At 40.4% G+C, this 26,343-nt stretch overlaps 2 protein-coding genes across 17 annotated transcripts in view; one reads left to right on the forward strand and one right to left on the reverse strand.

Moving 5' to 3' along the window:
- Positions 1-25,370, reverse strand: part of AIMP1 (aminoacyl tRNA synthetase complex interacting multifunctional protein 1) — a 36,522-nt gene extending 11,152 nt beyond the window's left edge. Inside the window, exons 1-8 of one of the 10 annotated variants that reach the window (XM_088660479.1) lie at positions 25,326-25,370; positions 23,242-23,340; positions 21,906-22,044; positions 20,206-20,288; positions 8,202-8,335; positions 4,727-4,840; positions 2,776-2,940; positions 2,125-2,330 (exon numbers count right to left, since the gene is read on the reverse strand). In XM_088660479.1, coding sequence (XP_088516605.1) covers positions 2,125-2,330; positions 2,776-2,940; positions 4,727-4,840; positions 8,202-8,316 — 600 coding nt within the window. In that variant the 5' untranslated portion in view covers positions 8,317-8,335; positions 20,206-20,288; positions 21,906-22,044; positions 23,242-23,340; positions 25,326-25,370. Of the gene's footprint in view, positions 1-2,124; positions 2,334-2,775; positions 2,941-4,726; positions 4,841-8,201; positions 8,336-20,205; positions 20,289-21,905; positions 22,045-23,241; positions 23,341-25,325 lie in introns of all 10 variants that reach the window. The other 9 variants (XM_088660476.1, XM_088660481.1, XM_060278488.2 and 6 more) reach the window with 9 other exon arrangements.
- Positions 25,371-25,471: 101 nt separating this feature from the next.
- The window catches only part of TBCK (TBC1 domain containing kinase), a 90,251-nt gene continuing 89,379 nt past the window's right edge, over positions 25,472-26,343 (forward strand). Inside the window, exon 1 of one of the 7 annotated variants that reach the window (XM_060278487.2) lies at positions 25,472-25,548. The gene's annotated coding sequence lies outside the window, so the exon portion shown is untranslated. Of the gene's footprint in view, positions 25,772-26,172; positions 26,270-26,343 lie in introns of those variants that run through there. The other 6 variants (XM_088660474.1, XM_088660475.1, XM_060278486.2 and 3 more) reach the window with 6 other exon arrangements.

Genomic DNA, 26,343 nt, shown 5'->3' on the forward strand with positions numbered 1-26,343 from the left:
AGCAGTAGATCCTAATGTGTGAGTCTATGCAAACACAACTATGCTGGTCTAGGGGGAATTCTGGGCCCATGTTTACTGAGCTACAACCCTTGCTCATGGCAAACCTCTTCTGAAACTTAGGTGAGTTTTTCAAACATTCCTGAACTTTGGGGGGAGGTGGAAAAGGAGGACAATGCCAAAAAAGGGGAAAGAGGAAAAATTGCACTCCTCAATCTTTAGGCATGCCTTAAGTAGCTGCACAGATACTATCTAATGAGTCTGGAGGGTAAGACTTGAAAAAAATGGATTAAAGTTGAAAGAAAGGAGATTCCAACTAAACATCAGGAATAACTTTCTGACTTTAAGAGCTGTTCGACTGGAATTGACTCCCTTGCGAGGTGGTGCACTCGCTTTCCTTGGAGGTTTCTAAGAAAAGGTTGGATTGGCCATCTGTAATCAATGCCTTATTTGAGATTCCTGCATTGCAGGGGGTTGGACTAGATGACCCAACTCTAAAATTCTATGATTCTATCATTCAAGTGATAGCGTACATGGGCGCTCCTGATTTCCTTCAAGGTATGTCTCCATTATTCAAAATCGACAAAGGACAGAACAGATGCATATGTGAAAGTTGAGCAATTTCCAGAATTAAGTTAAGAAGCAAGAGTTTACATCCAAAAATTTTTTTTGCCTCCTCCACCAGTATTAGAAGAAATAATTTCACATTTACACATTTGCTCAAAATTACCCAGAACATTAGAATGTGTGTTTTGCTATCTAATAGCAGAATTAGGGACTCAGCTACATTCGTAAAGATAAGCACTTTATAGGTGTTATAACACTATGAACACAGATGGAGTTGTGGAGTCCCGTTTTTCACCAACGGGATTTCCCTGTATGAAGTTTACAACGCGTTTAAGTAAATCACTTCTTTGACGTGTCTAGAGGCAACCTAGAGAGCCAGCCCAGAATACTGTTTTGCATTTCTTCCCTGCTAGGTTCTTCTTAAATCCCAAGAGAAGAAAACTGCAAATGTTTCTGCGAAATTTGGCTATGCCTTACACATACTGCATCTTCTGCTTGACAGACAGGCTGCAATAACTCAAGTGGCATTGCTACTTGGTTAAAGGCAAAGACACATCATACCTTGACCCACTTGCCGCAGCATCCTATATATCAGTGTTTCTCAACCTTTTTTGGGCCAAGGCACACTTGTTCCATGAAAAAAATCACGAGGCACACCACCATTAAAAAAGTTAAAAAATTTAACTCTGTGCCGCCCTATATTGACTATATAATTATGACTGTAAGAAACACTTGCCAATTGCTGTGTTGGTTGCAATCTCCTGTAATAAGGCTTCACAAGCCGCTGATTTCTCTGCCAGCACAATCCTTTGCTCAGCAAGTTTCAGGTTGAGCTCATCCAGCCAGCTTCTTTAAGTTTGTCTAAAACCACCGTCCCGTGGTGGTGGCTATTGAGAGCTGCGCTTGCCCCGCGTCGTGACCAGGCCGGCTTCCTTTCCGGTGGGTCAGTGTAGTTTATTGGCGGCCGCCAGGCACGTGACAATGCAAATCGCCCTTCTCGTCGCCGCACGTCACGGCACACCAGCCAGCGTCTCGCGGCACACTAGTGTGCCGCGGAACAGTGGTTGAGAAACGCTGCTATATATGGCAACAAGAGCAGATTCCACTGAAATATGCCTAGAACAGAGGTGGAGAGCCTGTGGTCCTGCAGATGTTGGGTTCAAACTCCCATTAGCCATAGCCACAATGATCAGGAATGATGGGAACTGTAGTCTAGCAACATCTGCAGGGCAACAGCCCCCCCCCCTCTGGCCAAGAAGATGCAGACTGAGAAGTTATTACTGGCTACTCCAGGTGTGCTGCATACAGGAAGAGGACCACCAAGAGTCAGATTCTGATGCTGGCAGAAGCTAGATTTGTTTTGGCTCCCCTCTATTTAATTTGTTTCATAAGTAATAAGTTCGTGAACTTGAGATTATTTCAGTATCCATCTGCTACAACTTTAAGTGCCAAAACTAAATTTTGAATTATTATAAAAAAACCAATTTTAAATATTTAAAATAAACTTTATTTAGCAAAGAAGAAGAAAATGAAGAAATATTAATGGAATTCTTTATGTACCTCTTCTAAAGGAACATGTTTCACTAGACCACTGACAACCGTTCTAGGGTTTGTTTCTCCCACGTCAACTTCCTCAACGTACAAAGTATCAGCGTCTGGGTGCTTCTTTGCTGCTGTGATGCAACCAATTCGAAAATCAAGTCGAGAAACATCTAAAGGTTTTGAGTCATCATTCGCAGCTGACTGCTGTTTTTTCTCCTTCTTTTCTGCTAAAACAAAATTGGAAGTCATTTAATTACACAGGCACACACATCCCCTGAAATGCAATTCAAGCAAGTTTCCTTTTTCCCTGTCTGAAAAGAAATCCCACGGTACATTTTAACATTCTTTGCTTTCAAAACAGACCCAAAATATTACAACTGTGTGACAACAGGCTTCCTTAATCATGGAAAACTAGATTCTCTTTTCATTTCTAAGGATATTGTATTGGACTAAATTACTTCAGAAATTTTGGAGCACATTTAAATGGGAAATCGTTAGGTACTTCCGAGCTTTTATTCCACATAAACTACACAGACATTCACTTACCACCTTGCCTAACCTAGTCCATAATAATTTTATTGAAAAACTTCTGCATTGATAACATTCCTTTCTGGTGTTTATTAATGAAACTGAACTTCAAACATTTCCAAGCAGCATATGTAAAATCACCTTTCTTTTCCGTCTTGTCCTTTTTCTTCTTTTCTTCATTTGTTCCTTTAATTTGCTCTTTAGGACCAGGTGGGGCCGCTGCAGCAGCGGTGGGCTGAGAGACTTCTTCTGAAAAGGATGCTGTTGCAGAAGGTGTTTCACTGGGTGGCAGAGAGACTTGTTTCACTACGTTAAACACAAAGAAAGATTAAAAACATTGCCAAGATGTTTGCCAGGAATATTATACATTTATTTAATAAAATGTGAATTACTGCTAAACTTCAATCTATTGATCAAAAACCAAAGGCTTTGTGAAATATTAGTAGTAATAAAATGCAGAGATAAATTTCAGTATTGGGATTCTGTCATCTCCAAATGTCTGGGTTCACTTACACATATTAAATTTAATCCTTCTGGCTTTTATGGGTAAGCATCATGAGAATTAATAGGCAATCATATTGTTGATAGCAGCAAGAATTAACTGTACCAATCATGTTAATTAGAATAAATTCTGATTGAACTGAGACTTTCTTCCAAGTTAGATTGTAGCCTTAGCTAAATGTGGCATTTTAGTCAGCAGATTAAAATAGATTAGAAACAATATGGATGAAATACATTGAAATATAAACATCAATGGGTTAAAGTTATTCGGACAAAAGCTTCATACCAAGCTAGAAGACAAAGCACATCATAAAATTAGTATAATATTAATAACATAGTACATACAATTAGTATAATGTTACTAACATATGCTTTTGACCTGGTTTACAGTTGAGTGTTCCCCTAACACAAGGATTGGACAGGGCTAAAACATTTCTCTTCTCCACCCATTCCAAAGAGACATGTTTTTTCACTTGCAGAGTACACCACACACACTCTTTAAGTGATACCACCATCTATCTTTTGGATGATACCATCTCGTTTGGCTGCATGTATACGGTAGCCAAAGTCCCTAGTACACAAATTTCATAGTACACTATGGCAAGCATAAAATTAAGTTTGTAAGTTACAAAGTTAGGCGATTTCTATGAACTTAAACTTAGAGGGTCACAGAAAATATTTTTGTATGCACAATTTTGAAGGAAGCAAAATGTGGATAACGGCTTCCAATATCATGCAATCGGATTTCTGCTTGTGCAACAGGATTTCCTCTTCGTCCCCCTGGGACAGCTCCCCCATTCTTTAGAATTAAGATGAAAATGTCACTTTATTTTGCATGCACACACAAATAAAATTCCAATTTAGCCCTTCCCCCCCCTCCGCCACCAGTTTTCAACAGCTTAGAATTTGCATCTTTGAGAAAAGGAGCACCCAGGATTGATTCTGGATGCTCCAGTTTGTCTGCTAGCTCAACCTCGCCTCTCACAACATTCCTGATCCTAAAGCAGGGGACAGGAAACTTTTTCAGCAGGGGGCCAGTCCACTGTCCATTTTGAAAAAATATATATGAATGAATTCCTATGCCCCACAAATAACCCAGAGATGCATTTTAAATAAAAGGACACGTTCTACTCATGTAAAAACACCAGGCAGGCCCCACAAATAACCCAGAGATGCATTTTAAATAAAAGGACACATTGTAAAAACATGCTGATTCCCGGACCGTCCGTGGGCTGGATTTAGGTGATTGGGCCGCATCCAGCCCCCAGGCCTTAGTTTGGGGACCCCTGTCCTAAAGACATGTAGAGTAACATTTGCTATGATGCAGTGGAACAAAATGTATAGGTGATGTCAGACAGGTAGTGAATATTCCCCAGACAAGTAGCTTACCACCAATATTTTTCTCCATAAATCTAAGAATTGGGGTAAATATCCCTCTATGCCCCAAAATATACTTTGTCCCTTCAGTGCCTCCCAAATATTTCTCCCCTTGGTATTAAATATGGGAAAAGAGTGTTCTGCAGACTGAATGAAGAAGCCGTGCTTGCCTAAGACGACATTGCTCTCCCACCCCCAACCCTATTTTAGTCACCTCCATTCCGAATTTCAGCCTGGATCAATTCTTGTTTCAGCACATCAATTTCTTTCTTCAGTTTAGCATTTTCTACACGAAGCTTCTTCTCTTCCCTCAGGGATGCCTGCAAGACTACAGGAGACAAATCTCCATTAGGAATCACATACACAATACTGTCATAAAGGGAAAGCCTAATTTCACAACTCTGAAATTCAGGGTTTAAGGGTTTAAAGTTGACTTAAGACCCGCTTATTCTTAAAACTTCAAAAAACAGAAGAATCACAATTTGTGCATTAGTGCTCTTCTTTATACTTTCCTATTTTTTAAAAAACCTAGGGCAATAATCACATTAAGACAAAAAATACAGGAGTACAGAGCACATTAGAAGTTTCTTGCAGTGCTCAAATTCCAGATTTATTCTGTTTTAGGGGGAATAAATTCCAGATTTATTCTGTTTTAGGGGGAAACTATCAGCTTTTTTTAAAAAAAGGAAATGAGGGGGGAAAGTCGTGACAACAGAGGAAGTCTCAACATAGCAACTAAAAGGAAAGATGTTTTTTCCATTAAGGTTCTGGAAATGAGAGCAGGAGATGTGAGTTCTATCGCTGGCTTTTCCACAGAATGCCCATATATAGCTACTTAACACCTCAGGTTTCTCAATTATTAAAGATATTTTACCATCCCACACAAATGTCAAAATGACACACTAATATCTGTTATTACTGCTGAGTCTTAGGTATTTTTTCAATTAATTCCACAGCATAGCCAGAATTGGACTTTTTAATCACATTGGGCGCCTCCCCCCCCCCCCGGCTCCCCTTTTCCTTGGCACCTGCTCTGAGAAATGAGCTGTTGCTCTAAGGTTCTTGCGGGAATACAATTTGGAACTGTATTGTATGCCTATTACAATGGAATGCATAGCCAAACTGTTTATTCTTTAGTTTAAAAGTCTTCCTTATAACTACATGAGGAAAGCAGGGATGGAAGGAAGATGACAGAGCATTTCTCTGTAAACTGTAGTGAAATGAACTCTAGAGGCACTACCTGAGGGCAATGCAGAAACTGTTGAAAAGTTTGATCTCCTATATTTATAAGCAGAACATTTGTCTGTTGATTCTAGGCCAAAATGACTCCTTTGGAATTTTTATTTTTTTAATGTGAGACTTTGGTTCAGACACATTGAACAATATGCTAAAAACCCTGGACCTGGAGACAATGCGATCAAAAAGGTGGCAGACACTTATTTTTTTACTTTGTGCTATGGTCCACAAATGTTAATGCAGCATTTGTCAGCTTCTAGTGCCCTCCAGATGTTTTGGACTCCAAATCCCATCAGCCCCAAGCACCATGAGGTATGTCTTGGCCTGATGGGAGTTGAAGTCAAAAATATTTAGGGTACTAGTGGTCAGTAAAGCCTGGAATATATAATGGCTTTGTACACAAGCACATAAGCATAACAAAAGGCATCCCCAAACTGTGGCCCTCCAGATGTTTTGGCCTACAACTCCCTTGATCCCTAGCTAACAGGACCAGTGGTCGGGGAAGATGGGGATTGTAGTCCAAAACAGCTGGAGGGCCGAAGTTTGGGGATGCCTGCTCTAGATCATTATATAACACAGATTGGGGCTTTGTGGTTTTTTAATCTTGACCTAGTCAAAGAATTTCATAGGTATCACAACAAACTCTTGGACATGTCAATGCTGAAAGCAAACAATTAAGAATCCATACACACAAATTGTTGAAGGGTTATTAAAGTCACGATAAACTGCACAAGGTTATTAATTAGCACTATCACAGCATGGGCTAAAAGCTTAGTTATCAATCACATGATCTACACATATAAAGTTGTATGTTCAATTTCCAGAATCTCTCGTTAAAGGATCATGGGTTTAGGGGTGGGATAGCTGATAACCAAGCCCTTAGAGAGATTCTTCCAGTCAAGAGTAGAGATAGATCAACGATCTGATTTCTATAAGGCGGTTTTATATGGTGGGCTTTTAACAATGCTAGAGAAGCATACTGGAAATTCTTCAGAGACAGGTGGCTTACATTTACACAGCTCTCACGCAATATTTTTTTCTTCAGAAGGACTTTAACATTCAGTAAAGTCAGCTCTAGTTGTAGCAGAATTCTCTCTGCACCTTGAGAAGGAGGGGACTTGGCCCTTTTCTGGTATCACAAACATGAGCTAGTTTGCTATCTTGCTCTTTAAAGAGGGCTTAATATTTCTGCACCCTGTGTATTTTAACTCCCCATGAACAGGAATTACATTTTTATTCATTTAATACAGGGATGGGAGATGCTGTTGGATTGCAACTCCCATCAGTGCAAGCTAACATAGTGAAGAATGAGAGGAATTATAGTTCAACAAAACCAGAGGGACACAGGTCTGATTTAATAGGGCTGATCTGAGCTCTCAAGACAGTTTACACACTAATATACAAAAATTCAAACTAGAACCACAACTCTAAAACTTTTAAATTAAAATCTATGGGAACCAGCAGAATAAATAGGAACTACCCAAACACTTCTGGAAACAAGCAGATTTGAACCATGTGTCTTCACCGTATTATTAAATTGAAGGAACTGTGTATGAAAATATCCAATGAGTGAGTATTCTCAAGATACACACATCTTTTGGAAGGCATTAAAATATACATGCTATACTTCAAATTCATTTTGTGGTTGAGAGCTACAAATGTGCACACCATCTCCTACATTTCTGCAGCACCTACTATTTAAATGAGTTCAAGATTGGGACACTATCTTATGTTTGTTTGGAAGAAACAGAAGATCAATTCCAGCATGCCACAATGCACAGAACTGTAAAAATCCTTCATTTTAAGTTTTCAAGGTTGCTACAATGTGCTGGCATCATCTTTAAAACGTTGGCATGCTTTTAGTCCTGGCACTCAACCTGGATGTCCAGAAGATAATAGTTGCTGGAAATGTTTTATTAACTGAATTTTATGCACTGGCTCCTATTCCTTGTTAAATCACAAAGGAACTGGCCTCCAGTTTAGACTACTGAATGCGCTCTATAGAGGATGTTCTTGAAAACAGCTTGGACATTTGCAGTGGCTGACAACCATTTTCTCTATATAATTCAATGTGTTTATTATTGTCCATAAAGCCCCACGTGGCCTGGCATACCTTCTTCCATACGTACCTTCCCTGAGAAGAGAAGACCTTGTGCCATCAAGTATAAAAGTTAATTCACGAGTTGTTCATTTTACAGCCATGACAATAATTAAGGTTGGGGGCCTGCCAAGTATCAACACTGTTTTGACACCTGGTAATTCCTTTGCTTTTTAAAACAATTTGAAACTTTGCACGTTTATTGCTTGCTGCAGGGAAGGTATAACCTAAATTCTGGGGTTTACAAACTGGGCTAGATTCACAGTAAGAAATTCTCAACTCGGCTCACAGATTTTGCAGGCAAATTTTATGACAAAGCACATTTAAATGATAAGGTCAAAGACAGCTGCCTTACTGGCTTTTTCCTTTAGAAGAGCCACTTGCTGCTTAAGGTATTCAATAACTTGATCTGCTTCTGCGCCCTTCTGCTCCAGCCTGTTCAAAACTGCGTTGTTGGCTGCCATTTTCATCAAGGAACGGAATAAAAACCTAAATAAAAGGAAACAGGATGATGTGAAAGTTTTATTAATGCAATTATCTGCAGCTCTGTTTTGGATTGACTAAGAACCAGCCACTGCCAGCGCCATAGAACATCTAATAATAGAGCCTATTGGGTTTTCCCTGTCTAACTTAAAACACTCAGATTAAAAGGAATTGTCAAGCTGATTTTTCTGTGTGACATTATTTTCCAGTATTCTGGAAGAAGGGTGATTTTTGTCTACCATCTGTAACAAACATGTTTCTTAATTCTACTTTTTATATAACGCAAGGCTGAGTCTGCTAAAGTTGGGTCGTTTTAACAATTATTGATTTCCAAAAGAGCACTAAGGAGTAGGGCAGGGGTGGGAAACCTGTGTTCCTCCTGAGGTTGCTGGACTCCAACTCCCATCATCCCTGACCATTGGGCCATGCTGGCTGGAGCTGATGGGAGTTGGGTGTCCAATCACATCTGGAAGCCCTTAGGTATAGGGGTTTTGTGTGGCACTGCCAACTTATCAATTAAAAAAAAACTTTGCTAACTGTCAACACTGGAAGGGCTATGGAAGAGTTCACCCATGTGTGTATGGAAATCCATTTCTGCAATAGAATTTTCTCTTTTTCCCCACTCCAGCCCTAGCCCCTCTTGCCTCCACCGTGACACACCTCCAATATTTGCTCTGGAAGGTCATCCAACCCCTCCAGGACATATTTGGGAGCAGGAGGTAGAGGGGGGAAGGAAGATGTAAAAGTTCCATTACACAAGCAGACATTTGCTCTTGCTACTTTGGGTTTTACCCAGCGTAGTTATTGATACAATTTTTTTCCCTTAAAAATATATTATACAATGATATTATACCTTTTAAAAAAATAAAAGAGCATAGTTAATAATAATCTCTACTTCTCAACAAATCTAAATTAGCAAGCCTAAAACAGAAGCAGCATATATCCGTTATAGATCTCCAGGAAGTGATATAAAGGAAGAATTTTGTATATCAAAATTGACTGAAACTGCCAAATATACAGGAAAATTCACAGTGCAAGGATAAGCTTCAAGGAAAAAAGTTGTAGTTTATTTCTATGAGCACGAAGATCCAGAGCAAAATGGCAAAGAAACATCTTGTGTAATCTAATCTGCACAAAAAAGCAATTCACCTTGTGCATCTTGCAATTCCTGATTTTAAAATATTCCCCTTTCTTTCTTTTCATACCAAAAGAACCTAGCAATTAAAGCTTAAGGACTGATGTTCAGAGAAAAAAGGCCTCAAGTAGGTTTTAGATTCCTGTCCCGATTCCAGGGAGATCTTTAAATTAATGCAGGATTAAATGTATACTCTATGTTACTAGACAAACACAGCCAAATGTTTTCTATTCTTCCCTCCGTTTGCTACATCAGCACTAGAAATGAGAGCGGTTGTTTTCCCCAAGTACTCTACGAAATCTAGAATGCTGTAGACAGCAGAAACCGTATGACTGCCGGAACATGGATCTACAGCGTAGCTGCCTTGTCCGAAACAACAAATTCTAAATTGTATCCTTTGCTGTCATCAGATCACTTCAATTGTACTTTATATAAAAACTAGTTTCTGACAAAAACATTGTCTAAGAATTCTATTCATTATACTTATGGGCTGACCAAGTCACTATATACAAAACATGCTACCATACAATGTAATCATTAAAGCAATAAAATATCTAGTTTTCATTGGGATAAAGACTTCTCAATTTCTTATAATTTGTAGAAGATAAAATTGGAGGATTATTCTAATACATTGTAATTACAGGAATGTCATGAAAAAACCACAGCTATAAATCAAACTAATTTCTGGTGAAGATTGGAGGGGAATAACTTACTTCAGTGACACAATTATCTGGTTATTTCCTTAATGCTGAGAGAAACCCTGGGTTCTTTTTGCTAATCCAAGAACAATTCTAGCAGATAAAATAATTATGAACCAAGAGATCTCACAACGAAGACATTGTGCTATTCACAAGTTGTGCTTTTGGTTCTATCTAGCCTAGTATTATTTGTAAAATTCATTTTTGAAGCATCTGCTTTCAATATACAAGTCTTAACACTTCAGACACAGCATTTAAACAAAGAAATAGAGGCTCCTTATTAGCAAACTGTGTTTTAAGGATCCAAAAATATACCCTGACAATTTTAAAAAGCATGCAAGCATGCAAGATACATAAAATCAATATTAAACACAATCCTGGGCTTTATAGACCAAAATAATAAAGACAGTAACAAAAAAGAAATCCCCCAAATAACTGCACTTAATGATTTGTTGAAGAAACAGAACAGTTGTCTGCTAGAAAACACAATCACTTTACCCAGTGTAATTTCTTTTAGACCTGCAGTTCACTATGCCATGCACTGTCAAATCAAGTAGAAATAAAAAAAAAATCTATCTTCTTAGGCCCATATAACTGGAATGGTTAAAGAAGAGGGGACAACCCTAATTATTCTGCTAGTTTCTGTATTACCTGAATATTAATATTTGGTCCAGTGCTGAAATTGAAAGCATAAACCAGATTCAAAAGCACCCAGCCACTGTTCAGCAGCAACTGGCCCTGGTCAGCTATTTATATACACACCACTTCAACAAGATATTAGGATGGTATTTCAGTCATATATTTGGACTAGTGCTTAGGTTTAGAAAATATTCTGCAGATGATATGCATGTAGAAATGTACCTGTTTCAGAGTTCTCATACTGAAAGGCTGGAAAGACCACTTGAATTTGGCCACAGTAATTGCTGGATTAATGAGTTTTATGGCTACACGGCAGAATTTTTTGAAGCTAACACCTCTGGCTCCCCCCCCCTTTCACTCTGGGAAGCTCTCCGGTCATTCGAGAGATAACAGATTTTCAATTTACTATTCAAATATTAACTTATGGGTTCAACTATAAGACAATTACTGCTTCAAAGATGCAGGGATTGAAAAGTAACCTATCCGTGCTTTACAAATATTTCACCATTTGTTTAATTTGTGTTCAGACACAACAGTGAGAGAGCCTAGCAGTGTAACAGTATAGATTGCCATTTTATGCCAGAGTGACACTAGTACAGGACTGTGGAATGGCACAAACGCAATTAACCATGGTTTAATGATCAAGCAGGAATGGCCCAGTTCACATGTATCCCTAAGCCAAACCATGGCTTAGTGAGAATGCGTGAGGGTTCCTAGACAAGAGACCACAGGTGCTGAGCATAGCCACAGTTTCACATAGGGTGTCATCCAAACCCAAGTTTGCAGTTTGTCCTCTCCAGACAAATCACAAGCCGTAAACTGGACAGTGTTTTATAGCTTGTGGTTTATCTGGAGTGTGACAACCCACAAGCGCAGGTTCACATGGCAGGTTCAGCCAAACCAAGGTTAGCTCATGGCAGGGCAACAGCAGGAGAAACAAGGGAGACATGTAGGGGCCGTGATCTCCACTCTGGAGCCAGCACACTCACAATTTCACATTGAGCCACAGTTTGGCTTAGAGCTACATGAAAGCCAGGTCACAGTGTGTGATATCCTACAGCCGATGACTTAATTATTCCATAAATCACAAATGCTAAAAAAGAAGAAGAAGAGAGAATGCAAGCAAAGGTCCTTAGATTTTTTATTCCAGCCACACTGACACAAGGCAGATCAAGCATTTTTTCGCTGTTTGGATTAAGCAAGGGAAACAAACGTCAGCATTTAAACAAACATACAAAAATATAAACTTTGCTGCAAAGTGTTGTTGTTGTTTTTTTTAAAAAAAACCTAGCACAGCTGTTTTGGTAGAACATGGGAACTTCAGTAGGTTAAGTTCAGCTGCGGGACTCTTGAACAAGTCAAATCACAATCCTACTCGATTCACATTGCGGAAGCTTAGTTGAGAGCTCTTTAGTAGCACTTAGCAGATTTCAGTTGAATCACTTCATAAAACTTTTTACTGCTGCTTAAACCTACCAATTTCAGCCTAGCTGTGCAACAGATTTCATAAATAAATAAATAAATAAATAAATAAATAAATAAATAAATAAATAAATAAATAAATAAATGTGATCTGTAAGATAGCATACTTCCACTTAAACTTTCTTATATTAAGCTGCACTTGAGTAAGCCCCACAAAACTCACAAGAAATATACTTCTGAGTAAGCATGTACAAGACAGTGATGTTACTCAAAGAAAGCAATGAAACTAAGAGTACAAAGTTAAGCACTTCCTCAGTAGCACTATATGTAAGATAATACTGATAACAGCTGAAAATAGATCCCCAGAGAATTTTGTTAACAGGTTCTGTTACAACAGAGAAGTCTCCCTATGACTAGTGTATCTATTTTGAACTGCTAGGATTTCAATCTCTGTTGTCTAGTTCAGGCAGTGCACCGATATTCTATACAATTTCTACACTGAGCAGAATACAGCCATACAAGAACCCCAAGCAAAACTGCTCAACATCTACAATTCTAAAGATAGTCATTGCAAAAGCGGTATGCCAACAGCGGTACGGAGACGGATTTTATGCTGCCAAACAAGCAAGTCGCTTTTCTATTTAAAACCAGAATGCCTGTTCAGCTACAGATTTTTTTTAAAAAAATATCTCTGGATACTCTCTTCTCTTCTGTCTGCGCTAAAGCTGTTTAGGACTGTGGCCCTAGTTTCTAATTCTCAGAGTCCCATATCTCTTTGTCATTTTGGCAGAACATTTTACTGTATAGTAATTGGAATAATTAGGCCATCCCAAGTACATTTTAATATCATTCCTAATAGGAATACAAACCCATTCAGACCACAAAGTTTCCCCCCTTCTAAATACAGTCTATAAAGTATGTTGAGTTATGTGGGAACAATCACACTTGCTGGTCTAGCAAATCTTTCTGGCCGCCCATTCAAGACTGAGCTAATGATTCCACTTCTGCTCTCTGGATACTAAAATAAGGATGCCATAACAAAGATGTGTACAGTAACTTCTCTTTCTCACAGGCTACAATGGTGCATTTGCCAGCTCCCTAATCTTATCACAAACACACCCACACCCTGTTGTATATTGATTTGAGTTCTAAGCAGTGTTAGAAATTTTCAGGTGCAAATCAAGTGAAGATGCCTGGGCACCAGTATGGCACCTGATGTCTCCACTATCTGCAGGCATATGCCAGGGGATCCCTGGATCTTGACTGTTTTCACACACTAGTAACACATTCTGTAGAATTCTATCCGTTATATTTTGTCTATGCAATCAGAATGAATTTCAGAAACCAAAAAGTCATACAGTCGTATCTTGGTTCTCGGACGGGATACATTCCGGAAGTCCGTTCAACTTCTGAAAATGTTCGAAAACCAAGGTGCGGCTTCCAATTGGCTGCAGGAGCTTCCTGCACTCAATCGGAAGCCGCAGAAGCCGTGCCAGACATTTGGCTTCCCAAAAAAGTTCGCAAATACTTCAGAGTTTGCAGCGTTCGGGAGCCAAAACATTCGAGTCACAAGGTGTTTGAAAGCCGAGGTACGACTGGATTCAAAATTAAGACTTTCCTGGCGTCTGGCTCCAAAATGGCAACTAGGCATTCCGTATTGGTGACTGCAACCCTGGTTTAAGAAGCCATTTGGCACCTAGCTTATATAGCTGAGTTTTTAACACTGGTTCTAAGCTGCCATGCACCCATATTACTCACCCTTACAAGTTCTCTGTGGAAGCTTTCCTGCTTTACAAAAATAGAAAGATAAAAGTATTATGCCTAACTGCGGAAGTAAAAGAACAACATCAAAAGCCTGAATATGAATTTCTACAGAAGCATTACTTTTGAAAAATGGGAAAATGCATTTTTCTTCTTTTAGAAAATCTTATTATATTGGTTCACTGGCACATAATCATATAGTTAATTCTACAGCCCTGAATGGGCAAGGGAGTTAGCTTTCTTAAAATTGAAGCCACACATGAGAACAATTTAAATTGCAAATTGGCTCTGCTTGGCAAGCAGGTCTTTTCTCCTTCCAGGTGCTGAACAAAGATGATCCCAAAGCAGTCTTGACCGAAATAAAGCCTCAACCAACACTTCTACCTCTTACCTCACCTTCATACAACTGTTCTTAGTCTAACTTGGGTGGAATGGAATAGTCACTTGAATTTAGACTCCCAAATGACAGCTGCACTGACAAGATAGAAATCACATTCCTTGATCATCTGCATATTTACTCAGAATCAAGTATGGTATCCAATGAAGTAATCTGGTTGGTGCAAGGACTTCTGGCTGTGCAACATAACTTATGGTTCCACTGATTGTACCCCACTAGATCTGTTCTGGAGGTACTCCAACCCTGTGGAACAAATCTGGTGAAGATGGGGGGCGGGCAAGGAAGTTCCGTTGCACATACAGAAATATATGTGCTAAATGGAACTACTTCATTGGACACTACCTAGTGAAACTAAGGATTCCCGACCTGCAATGGATGCCTAGGATTGCAGCCTAAACAATTTCAGCTAAAATTGCAGGGTATTATCAGCATGGCTGTAGTTCACGTCAATCCAAATGAACTCAATTCCTTTGCAAAAAAAAGTAGTAAGCAGTGAAGCTTGGAGAATTAATCAGCAAATTTTCAGTTAACTTTAGTACATATTGAAAAATAGGTATTTGGTATATTTAGACTAGGATCTTAGGTGTTTGCTTACAGAAGGAGTTTTTAACAAGGGTTCCTCCCATGAAGGAATTCTTCCTCCATGAACAGAAGCTTCTCCTGATCACAAATAAAAACTTAGGACCCAAGCCACTAATAATTTATTTTTCGAACCCCTTGTGCCTGAATGGCTTGAACCTCCTTCTCCTTCTATAGCTAATGGTAATCTTCCTGCTACACAAGGGATAGTTTGAAGTCCCATATACAGTACTGTTGGATATACATGAAACGCAGTCTGGTGTTCCACCCAGAAACAACACTTACACAATAGACATGTTTAATAGCCTCCACATGGCTCTGGTACAGCCAGAGCTTTCTGATCCATTACCTGCTTCTGGCCTTTTAAATTCCAGACCAGAGCTGCAACTAGCAAATTATCAACCACTGACCAGAGGATTGGCTGTATGCTTAAGAGCCAATTTACACTCCTACCCAGCCAAAGCTCACTGGATGGCCATGGGCGGTCACCCTCTCTCATTCCTTAGGCCAAGCCTGCTTTGAGATCATCTGCATTCAGCACCTGGAGGGAGAAGGGACCTGCTTGCCAAGCAGAGCCAATTTGCAGTTTAAATTGTTTTCATGTGTGACTTGAATTTTAAGAAAGCATTCTATCCAAGCAGTTGCTAAGTTCCACTTAAACATTTACACAAATAAAATCTCAAGGAAAGCGCAGAGCATTGGAATGCTTTTGGAAAGGCAATGCTTAAAATGTGTGACTGAAGAAAGCAGTATTGGATGAGGAAATCTCAGTACGGGTTCAGAACGAGACCAGTGTGGAAACAGAAGGCGAGATGGCACAACTTTCATGTTAAGGAGAAAGGGTTGGGAAGAAAGAAGGTCTATGGATAGCCATCTCCTTTCACAGAACCCAAAGTTATCTTCATGGTTGGGAAATTTTTGCTAGTTACAATACCATGATGATCTGGATAAGAGTTAACAAAACTGAGGCTTCCGGGTTCAGCGCCAGCGTCGATCGGCGGGGTTTCGTCTCGTCTCCGAGACGGCCCGTCTCTGCTAGGAGTGGGGAGGGCAGCGAGAGCAACGCTGCGCCCCTTAGAACCTCGGGAAGGGCGTCCCGAGGGCAATTTGCTCGGCACAGACCCAATCCGGACTCCCCAACTCTTCGGTTAGCTCTAATAAGAGCTCCGGAGCGAGGAGGGTAGAAGTCGCGGGGGCCATTTTGAGCGGCAACGTTATTCTAGCAGGGAGAAGCTTCAAGCCGAAGGCGGAGAGCGCTGGATTCTTCCGAAAATAAAACGATTGGAAAAGACTGTAAGTAACCTCACGATTTGGATTATAAAACAATTTGGTCTGGGAGAGAGGGGAGAAAAGAGGAAGCCACCCCCCCCCACGGCAACAAAGAGACAGTAAATAGAAACCCGAAGCCATAAACAGAAGATTTGTAATTCAAAAGGATCCCTCAAAGGCATCAAAGAGAATATCCCCTTTGATGCAGGGTGAAAAGGGGAGAGAGACTGTGGTTTATGACTGCCCTGCAGCAATGAGGTAAAGCCTAAGAAAAACCTTTCTTTCCCTCGGGAGCCGGCAGCCCAGGCAATCCAGTGAGTTGATCAGGATTTATAAGTCAATTTTTACTTCACTTTGTATTTCTGGACTTTGTGGAATTTCTTTTTTGGCTTAAGTGCTTGTGAAATGTGAGTTCGAACTTTATTGTTAACAAGACTTGAAGAATGCAGCCAGCTTGTTAAAATGGAGTCGAGAAAATAAACTGTGATCATATTCCACCCCACGTGATAAGTTTTGACCTTGGCAGGACTGAAATATGTCAACAAAAAAGTGTTCCCCTGAGTTCCAGCGGTCTGTTTTGACCTTAATGTGGGAAACAAGAATAGAGTTATGTCAAGAGGAGACACGACGACAGGAGTTACAGCAGAAATTTCAGGAGGTGATGGCGGAATATGATTTTCTAGGAGATGAAGCTTTTGACACTGAAAAAGAGCAATGTGAGAATGACAATGATGGGGAAGGAAAAGATGAAGATGAGGACTGTGATGATTCAACACAAAATGAAACACACCATGAAAAAAATGATGACTCTACTCTACAAAAAGTTGGATGGAGTGCCCTGCCTTTGAGGGGGGCACGATTGGTATTATTGGAACTCCAGAACGCCCACAGGGAAGAAGGAAAAAATATGCAGAGAAGAGAAGAAATTCAGGGGTCCTGTATGGTGGCCTGGATGGCAAGAGACTGTAAACAGGGGGTGGGGTGAAGGGAAAGTGATGTTGTGATTATAAGGATGGATTAACAGGTTTATAACTGGTCTGCTGATTTTGGAATTTGCTGGATTGGGGGGGGTGGAGCCGGTAATCGGGGATGTAAGGTTAAATTGAGAATAGTTATAGTTTTAAAAGTGAATGGATTTTGGAAAATGTGAAAATATGGAGGCTTATAGAGGGAGAAAAAAAAATTAGGCACGGGAAGAGAAAATGGGAGTTTGAATTTTCAGTGATTTGAATATTAGATGAAAATGTTAACAATTGATTTATAAGTTGTATAAGATACAAAGGTGTATTTTTATAAAGTAAGAAACTGTTGCAGATGATAAAAAAGGGATGAAAACCGGGGAAGGGGGGGAGGGGAAGCCCATAAAATATGGTTTTTCAACTATGAATGCAAGAAAAATTTTTCTGTTTTGTATTGTTTTTTTTTTCTCTTTTTCTTTTTTCGCCCTTTCTTTTTCCCCTTTTTTTCCTATTTCTATTTTTCTCTTTTTTTGGTATAACAATAGATGGTTGGATGGATGTCCTCCTGCGTACTGCCCTGGTTTGCTGGAGCTCCCTGGTGGCAGGGGGGGGCTTTGGGGTCAGGGGAGGGGGAGGAGGACAGAAATCCAAGCATAAAATGGACCATTTCTGACTGTTCACAAACATGGGATACTTCTGTGGCAGGGGAGGACCCATGTGGGTGGGTAGGAAGGAGGTGGAAAAGGGGTTTAAGTATGTACCGTTTTTTTGTTTTTTTGTATTTTGTAAAATTAATAAAAAGTATGTTAAAAAAATAAAATAAAAAAAAAAGAGTTAACAAAACTGAATCCTGGCAAGACAAAATATGATTAGCAAGCTGGAACTGGGGAAAGTGTGCATCTTGGGTGTGCTCCAACACAAGACTTTGATGCTTGACTCCTAAAGCCACAGCTCTGGTTAGAAACACATTTTACCAGATTTAGATGGTCAAAGAGGCAGCTATAACTTGTTCTCTAGCCAAGTTCTTACCACTGTTATTCATCCAATGGCAAGGTCTTACTTAGATTACAAAAACATGCTCAACGTTGGGCTCTCCTGAGAAAGTTAGTAAGCTAACCAGTTTAAAATGCAGTGGCCCACTTTTTGGAAATACTGTAGTTCCAATCCTGAGTCCATTTTAACTGGCTGATATCCTATGGAATATTCTCCCTAGAGAACTTCAGAGGACTTACTTTTGCATCCGCCATCACCAGCTTAAGATAAGATATATTTATTGTCATTGTCCCCTTGCGGGACAACGAAATTACTCGGTTGCTACATCCACTCAGATAAAGCATTCCACATAATCCAAAATTACAAAACCTAATTAAAAACAGTAAATATAATACAAAATAACAAGTAAAATAAGATGACTTCAAAGTCCAGGCTTTCCATTTAAGGCCAAAATCGCTCTAGAGAAGAAACTGTTCCTGAGACAGCTCGTTCTTGCCTGCATTGTTCTATGCCTAGAAATCTAAACGTTGTTACTTCCGCCACCCAAGCATTTATGTCAGATAGATTTATGGTTGATCTGTTATTAGTCTTGTTTGAAGCAGCTGTTTCAGCTGTTGTCTGATATTTTTATAGGCTTTTAAATTTTTTATTGTTTAAAAAAACTTTTTACATGCTGATTTGAATGCCCATTTGGCTGGAAAGGTGATTAAGTAGTTGTAAAAATAATAAATTTGCATCATGGGCCATATTACTATGGCACAAACATATAATTATTCCTTTCATTTATGTTACCACCCACAATTAAATTTACATTCTCGTCCCCCAGGTTCTAAAATGCCTAGTCCCTGCACTCATTTTGAAGCACCGTTACCCGAGCTTCATACAAAAGCTTCTGCTATGAGCCAAAGAGTGCGATCCTAAATATGTTTTATTGATGGTTTGGAAATAAGTGTTATGTTGTCATAGTGAGCTGCATTTTATTATAAATTCTTTTTTGACTATTTTATAACTGATGGACTTTCTGCTGGAAATGAGATATAAATTACACACACACACACACACACACACACACGTATATGTCTATGGGGCTTACTTCCAGGTAGGTGACTAGGGAAGAAGCTCAACTGGAGACAGTATTTATTTCATAGATCATAGAATTTTAGACTTGAAAGGGACCACAAAGGTCATCTAGTCAAATCCCCTGCAATGCAGCAATGTTTCACCCAATGTGGAACTCAAACCTATGACCCTGAGATTAAGAGTCTCATGTCCTACTGACTGAGCTATCTCAGTAAACAAGCAGACAAACCAAGCTGTGAAGCACATTAATTCTAAGTGATATATTTAATGTATTAAATATTTTTGAAGTGATATATTGGACAATAGCACAAAATGCATTTTGAAGAGCCAAGTTTCATTGCATGGAGATATTTCCACTTAAACATATGCAAGTAGGGAACAAAATTCAACGTTAAGTTTTCAATTGAGATCTTAATGCTTATGCATTTTATCTTTTCCATGCAAGAGGTATTTTAACCAAATTATACGGAAACATCCATATTCATCGGATATCTTTTCAAGCTAATCATTGTGCTATGTTTTAAAGACTGTAACTGTATTTTATCATTATAACTGTGACCCGTGCTATATATGTAAACACAGAGTAAATACATTATGTGTGAAGCAGCATAACTCCAATACTAAAAGAAAAAAAAATATCTTAACTATCTCTTGGGAGACCACAATGAAATATGGAAACAGATGTTCAGTTTATTTAAGGCATTTATATCCCACCTTTTGCATAGGCCTCAAGGCAGTTAGCAAAACCACATACAAACAATAAAACACAAAAGACATAAAATAAAGCCACGGTGAGCTAGTACAAAAACTATAAAACAGCAACCTATACAATTTTAAAAGGGGTGACCAGATAATATGTAAAAATAAAAGGCTTGGGATTGGAATGGACTTTACCTGCTGCCAAAAGAACAGTAAAAAAGGGGGGGGGTACTAAGTGAACATACTTATGGAATAAATTTATCCATAGAGAAGGTCCTCCAGTTCTTTAGATCAGCATGCTCACTGTTCTGTATTATAGTAGTAAATGCTATTAAAAATAAAGGATACCACATTAGACATTTTAATAAATAGTCACAGCTAAATAAATGCTTGGAAATATGGTCTGTATTTGAAGAAGTCAACCACATTATATTTACAGAATTGTTTGGCAACACCACTGAAAGATGTAACAAAATGCCCTGGTATCTTGTACCATTTAACCTATTTTATTTGTATCATTTAACTTATTTAACTTATTCGGTCCTCTCCCCCATGCTTTTTAACATCTACATGCAGCCGCTGGGAGAGATCATCAGGGGGTTTGGTCTGGGTGTTCATTCATCAGTATGTGGATGATACCCAGCTCTACCTCTCTTTCAAATCAGAACCAGTGAAGGCGGTGAAGGTCCTGTGTGAGTGCCTGGAGGCGGTTGGAGGATGGATGGCAGAATCCTGACAAGACAGAAGTACTGTTTGTGGGGGACAGGAGGCGGGCAGGTGTGGAGGACTTCCTGGTCCTGAATGGGGTAACTGTGCCCCTGAAGGACCAGGTGCGCAGCCTGGGAGTCATTTTGGACTCACAGCTGTCCATGGAGGTGCAGGTCAATTCTGTGTCCAGGGCAGCTGTCTATCAGCTCCATCTGATACGCAGGCTGAAACCCTACCTGCCCGCGGACTGTCTCACCAGAGTGGTGCATGCTCTAGTTATCTATCGATTGGACTACTGCAATGCGCTCTATGTGGGGCTACCTTTGAAGGTGACCCGGAAACTACAACTAATCCAGAATGCGGCAGCTAGACTGGTGACTGGGAGCTGCCGCCAAGACCACATAACACCAGTCTTGAAAGATCACCATTGGCTCCCTGTATGTTTCCAAGCACAATTCAAAGTGTTGGTGCTGACCTTTAAAGCCCTAAACAGCCTCCAGTATACCTGAAGGAGTGTCTCCTCCCCATCGTTCTGCCTGGACACTGAGGTCCAGTGCTGAGGGCCTTATGGCGGTTCCCTCTCTACGAGAAGCCAAGTTTACAGGGAACCAGGTCTTCTCAGTAGTGGCACCCGCCCTGTGGAGTGCCCTCCCACCAGACATCAAAGAGAAAAACAACTACCAGACTTTTGGAAGACATCTGAAGGCAGGCCTGTTTAGGGAAGCTTTTAATGGTTAATAGATTATTGCATTTTAATGTTCTCTTCTGCTGGAAGCCGCCCAGAGTGGCTGGGGAAACTCAGCCAGATGGGTGGGGTATAAATAATAAATTATTATTATTATTATTATTATTATTATTATTATTATTATTAACTTACTGCTGTCATTTGCAGGTTTTTTACATACTCCTCAAAGATCAAAGCACTCTGACTATACACTTGTTGTTTGTTGTGCAATCACTGCAGCTAAACGAGTTAGGTGGACTCAACATTAGCTACATATTTGAAAGTCAATGTCAGTTTGTCTCCTTGGAAGTGAAAAAATCTACAGCAGAGAAAGCTCCAGCTGCACACTTGTTTCAATTATTGTGCAAGACAAAAATATCTCCATTTACATTTTAGAACTTTTAGCATTGCCTGGATGTTTATAACGCTCAAAACCTAAACAGGACTGCTTCTTAAACAATATTCTTTGATTCCTGGTTATTGTAACAGAAGTCCCAAAACTTTCCTCCTCACCTCTACAAATGTATAGAAGAATCATGTCTTCAAAACCAATTCACATACTTCCATTTTTAGTATGTTTGTCCTTCATGCCTGAGACATAGGTTGCAGTATTCCCAAATGTAGAAAGGCTCTCACTTTTACAGTAGCTTGCCTAATCTCAGAGAACAGTGCATTACAGAAAATTAGTCAACATATATAATGAGTGAGTCTGGCTTTTATAAAGGGAGAGATATTCTTTGACAACTTACAGTGAAACCCTATAATGTCTATTCAGAAGTAAATCCAACTGATTCACTGGGATTTACTACTAGGTAGGAGAGAACAGGACTTCAGCCTAAGAAGCAAACCAAACACCCCAACAGGCACTGAGTGCTGAGTAACAATAAGATTTTTAAAAAATTCAGAGGTATAAGCCACAAAACATGTGGGATTTCAACAGCATCACAATGCAGGAAATAAGCAAAGTTTTAAGTAGGAAGAAGTTAAGGAAAAGTGAAGTGAGAGAAGGAAAAAGGGCGATTGAGTGGGCAAGAAGAGAAACTGCTGGGGCGATATCAAAGAAAATGATTTCTGGTGGATTCCCTCCACTTTGAAGAAAGTTTACAACTTTGGGGGCTCAGAAAAAAGTCAAGAGGGGAAACTGAGTAAGAAATGTGCACACACATTGAAGCCAGAGGGTTGGAGACTCAGACAGAAGAAAGCAAGTACTTGTTGACAAAGTGCATACTGTGGTGCAATTTGCTCCCACAATATGTAATGGTGAAAGCCAACTTGATCAGCTTTGGAATATCAAATTCATGGAGGATAAGGCCATTGACAGAGAGGCCAGGCGGCAAAGCTTGCTTAACCGATGACAGAATTAAGAGTCCTCACCATCCTCTGCACTGCAGCAGGTCGTTCAACTCTCATAGCAAGCAAGATTAGGGAGAGCCTAAACAACTGGGCTACTGAGGGGATTCTAAGCAACTGGAAGAGTGATTTGGCAACTGTGAGCCAGCTGCCATTTCAAAATACTTTTTGCCAATGTGCACAGAGCAGAAGCATAAAAGAATAAAGGAATGGAAGCTACTTAAAGACCTCAGGGCAAGCATAGTTGAACACTTATAGGAAGAACTCTACCTGCCAGTTCTCTCACACAAACGATCCCTCAATTCTCAACTACAGAATAAAAATGTCCTCTTCTCATTCCTAGTCTAAGAAACAGTTTTAAAAATGAAGTGCTATGGGGACAGGACACAAGACTCAGAACCCCACTTTTGCTCCTTAACATGGTCCACTCACTGCCAATGCCTTCCTTTTTGCTTCCCCTTAATTAAATGTTACATAAATAGATGTTAGCACAACTCACATTTAACAAGCACAGTCAGCGCAGAGATCCATGCTGCAAAATTCAGCAGAAGACAGGACCGCAAATCTGCTTCCTCTTCCCTGCCAAATCTGTAAGCACCTGATATCAGGAGAGGCAGTATTAAGCACACAAATATCTCTGGAGAAAAGTCGTGTAAATTTAAGAAAGCACTGTGCTCTCAGGACATTGCACAAACAATATTAACCACCATTAAGTATTAAACAGCTCACCTTAGGGACTAGTAATTTTTGCACTGTGTTAAGCCACCATGATAATTTAAGAGGCACATGGCAGGAGGAGTTACAACAGATTTCAGAAAGAGAGGGGGGAAATACAAGAATATGATGGAGAGTTACCAACAGAAGCACACACTGAGGAGAAATGAAGAGTGACAGAGTTAGCTGAGATGAGTAACCACCAACTCACTTCTGATGAAGCAGATACACCCATAGTTTGGGAGAGTAGCTGCAGCTTAATTTTGTCCTTCCCATAATTCAGAGTTTTAACCTAGCCACAACCCATCCAGCATTGATAGTTTCTCTCTGCATTCGTCTCCACACCCTTCACTATCATATCTCACCAAGAGCCATCCTCAGAAATTGTTCTTTACATTCTCACGCTGCACCTTTCGGCCACTATGCTTAGAGATAATTGCTTCAGGGCAATCTAGTAAACCTCTGATAAATCTAATAATTGTAACCAAAGCTTGGTGGAACTCGAATCTAGAATCTGCATCCATTTCCAAGGTTCAGTCTTGCGAAGATAAAGTACCTGTGAACATGTACCAAGCACTCTTTCCCATCCTGTCAAGTAATAACCACAACCAACTTTCAGGAACCAAGAATGAAGATGAAGTTGGCATGCAAAGGAAATAGGAGGAATGTTTTCTTAGCTCCAGCATTTCAGAAGCTAAACATAGACTGCAAATCTATTATATGCTTCCAGAGGGATAGCTTTGTTACTGTGTTGCAGCAATCTTTTTGTGACATCATAAAAGATGGATAAATTCATTTGTACACTAGAGTTAGATACATGATGTGTTAGCACTTGACAGGAATGTAAAAAGCTGCCTTGTATCGGGTTTATCTAGCCAAGCACTGTGTCATTTGATGGGCAGTTGTTCTCTACATCACCTGGTGCTGGGTTCTTTTAACTGGTGATGCCAGGGACTGAACCTTGGACAGCAAGCTGACAGTACTTGTATCTCCTTACTGAGAAAAATAGGACCAAAGAGCCCCCAAATTCTAGATAAGACAAACTAGTTTAAAGGAACAACAGCGGCATCAGCTTAGGAACAAGCGTTTTACCCAAACAAGACCAAAGAGTGCTCACGCAGCCACTCAAGTTCACGACTTTCCGGTCCTTACATCCTCACTGTGTCCACAGGATACTTCTCCCCCCCCCAATTGCTACACTTCTCCCTCCCTTCACTTGTTCTTCTAAAATGCCTTTGAGCACTCTTTTACCCAGCTCCTCCTGTCCAAGTAAGGGGGGGGGAGAGACAAGACCATAAGAGGATTATTACTGTCCATAGGGTCTCTTCCCCCCACCTGCATTAGTGTGGCCTCTACAAATATGCACTGTCATTATTACTTACATTTCATTTGCCACACTGCCTGCATGGATCTCTTTACAACCACTTGCCTATACGAAATCCCAGTTTCCCACCTATATTTTAGTCCACGAATGCTTATGCAAGAATAAAAACGCATTCGTCTTTTGAGATGGTAGGAGACCATTTCTTATTTTCTTTTTTGGTCGTTCTTTCCTGCTGCAAGAGACCGACCCCTCTACAGAATATTGCTATTAGGGCAGCAGTTTTCCCAATTCCCTCATCTCCAACCCACCCACCCCACCCCCAAGCAACGAAGGGCTCCTATGAAGCTTCATGCTATTTACAGGCCTTACCCTAAGAGCTTCCCCACCCCAGGAGCCTCCCCCACCCCTTCAGCGAAAGGTAGGCCAACGAAAGGTAACCCACCCCATCCCTTATAACCAAGAAGAGATCTGAAAGGAATGAGAGAGAGAGAAGCGACCCCACTCAGCCTCTCGCCGCTCCCCAGTTTAACTGCCCCCAAACTTACCCGTTCAGAATACACGGGCAGCGGAAACGTGCGCGTTCTACGCATGCGCGAGCACGTCGCACGTCTCGCGGGGCGGGGGGAGAGGTCGGGGAGCAAAAATAAAATTAAAAAAGAAAAGCGGCGTGCGCGTTTGCGTCAACGCATTCTCTGCCCAATCGGGCGCGGAGGGAAGCGAGGTGGGCGGAGCCGCGGGAGGAAGGAGTACCGGCGAAGGGAGAGCGAGGTGTGTGCGTATGCGCGCGCGCTTGTCTGTGCGTATAGCAGGTGGTGCTCATGAGGGCTAGAAACTTGACGGGCGGGGGAGGTGGATTTAAGAGCCCGGGTAAGGCTAATCGGGGCAGCGGGCGGTGGCTTGTTTCCTTTTTTCTCTGTTAGGTGCTCTGCGTTTCCTATAAGGCCTGGTTCAGGGCCGGATTTAGGTCTGATGAGGCCCTAAGCTACTGAAGGTAATGGGGCCCTTTATATGTCCAGCTGTCCTTTGTCAACAACAAACTGTCGCTGTTTCTTGTATTGAATATATGCTATATGGTAATTTATGGACCTAATAGGTATCTAAAGTCATTTGCACATAACAAAATATGCATTTTATCAAAGTAATTGTTGAACTGAAAAACAATTAAGAAGCATATTAATATTAATATGCTTCCTTTAATTTTTTTGGGGGCCCCCAAGAGAGTGGGGCCGTGAGCTATAGCTTGTTTAGTTTATATGTAAATCCAGCACTGGCCTGGTTCTAGGACCGTGTTGTTGTTTCATGTATCAGTAGGTACTTTCGAAAAGGGGCAGCGGGGGGATGCCGTCTGTTTTTAATGCTCCCCAAGAATCCTGAAAAGTTTGCTTTTCTGGTAGGTTGTGGTGTAGCTTAATCCTCCTTAAGGCTCCTGCGTGGCTTACTTTGAGAGGAAGTTATCATTTTGTGGTTTTTCACTTGCCCTCAGAGATAGGTAAGTTGATGTTCTCCAGATGTTGGGCTGGGTGAAAGCAGTGGGGGTGTTTACTTACTTAGGCTATAGTCACA

This window comes from Zootoca vivipara, chromosome Z1 (genome assembly GCF_965207765.1).
Source record: "Zootoca vivipara chromosome Z1, rZooViv2.hap1.1, whole genome shotgun sequence".
NCBI lineage: Eukaryota > Metazoa > Chordata > Lepidosauria > Squamata > Lacertidae > Zootoca > Zootoca vivipara.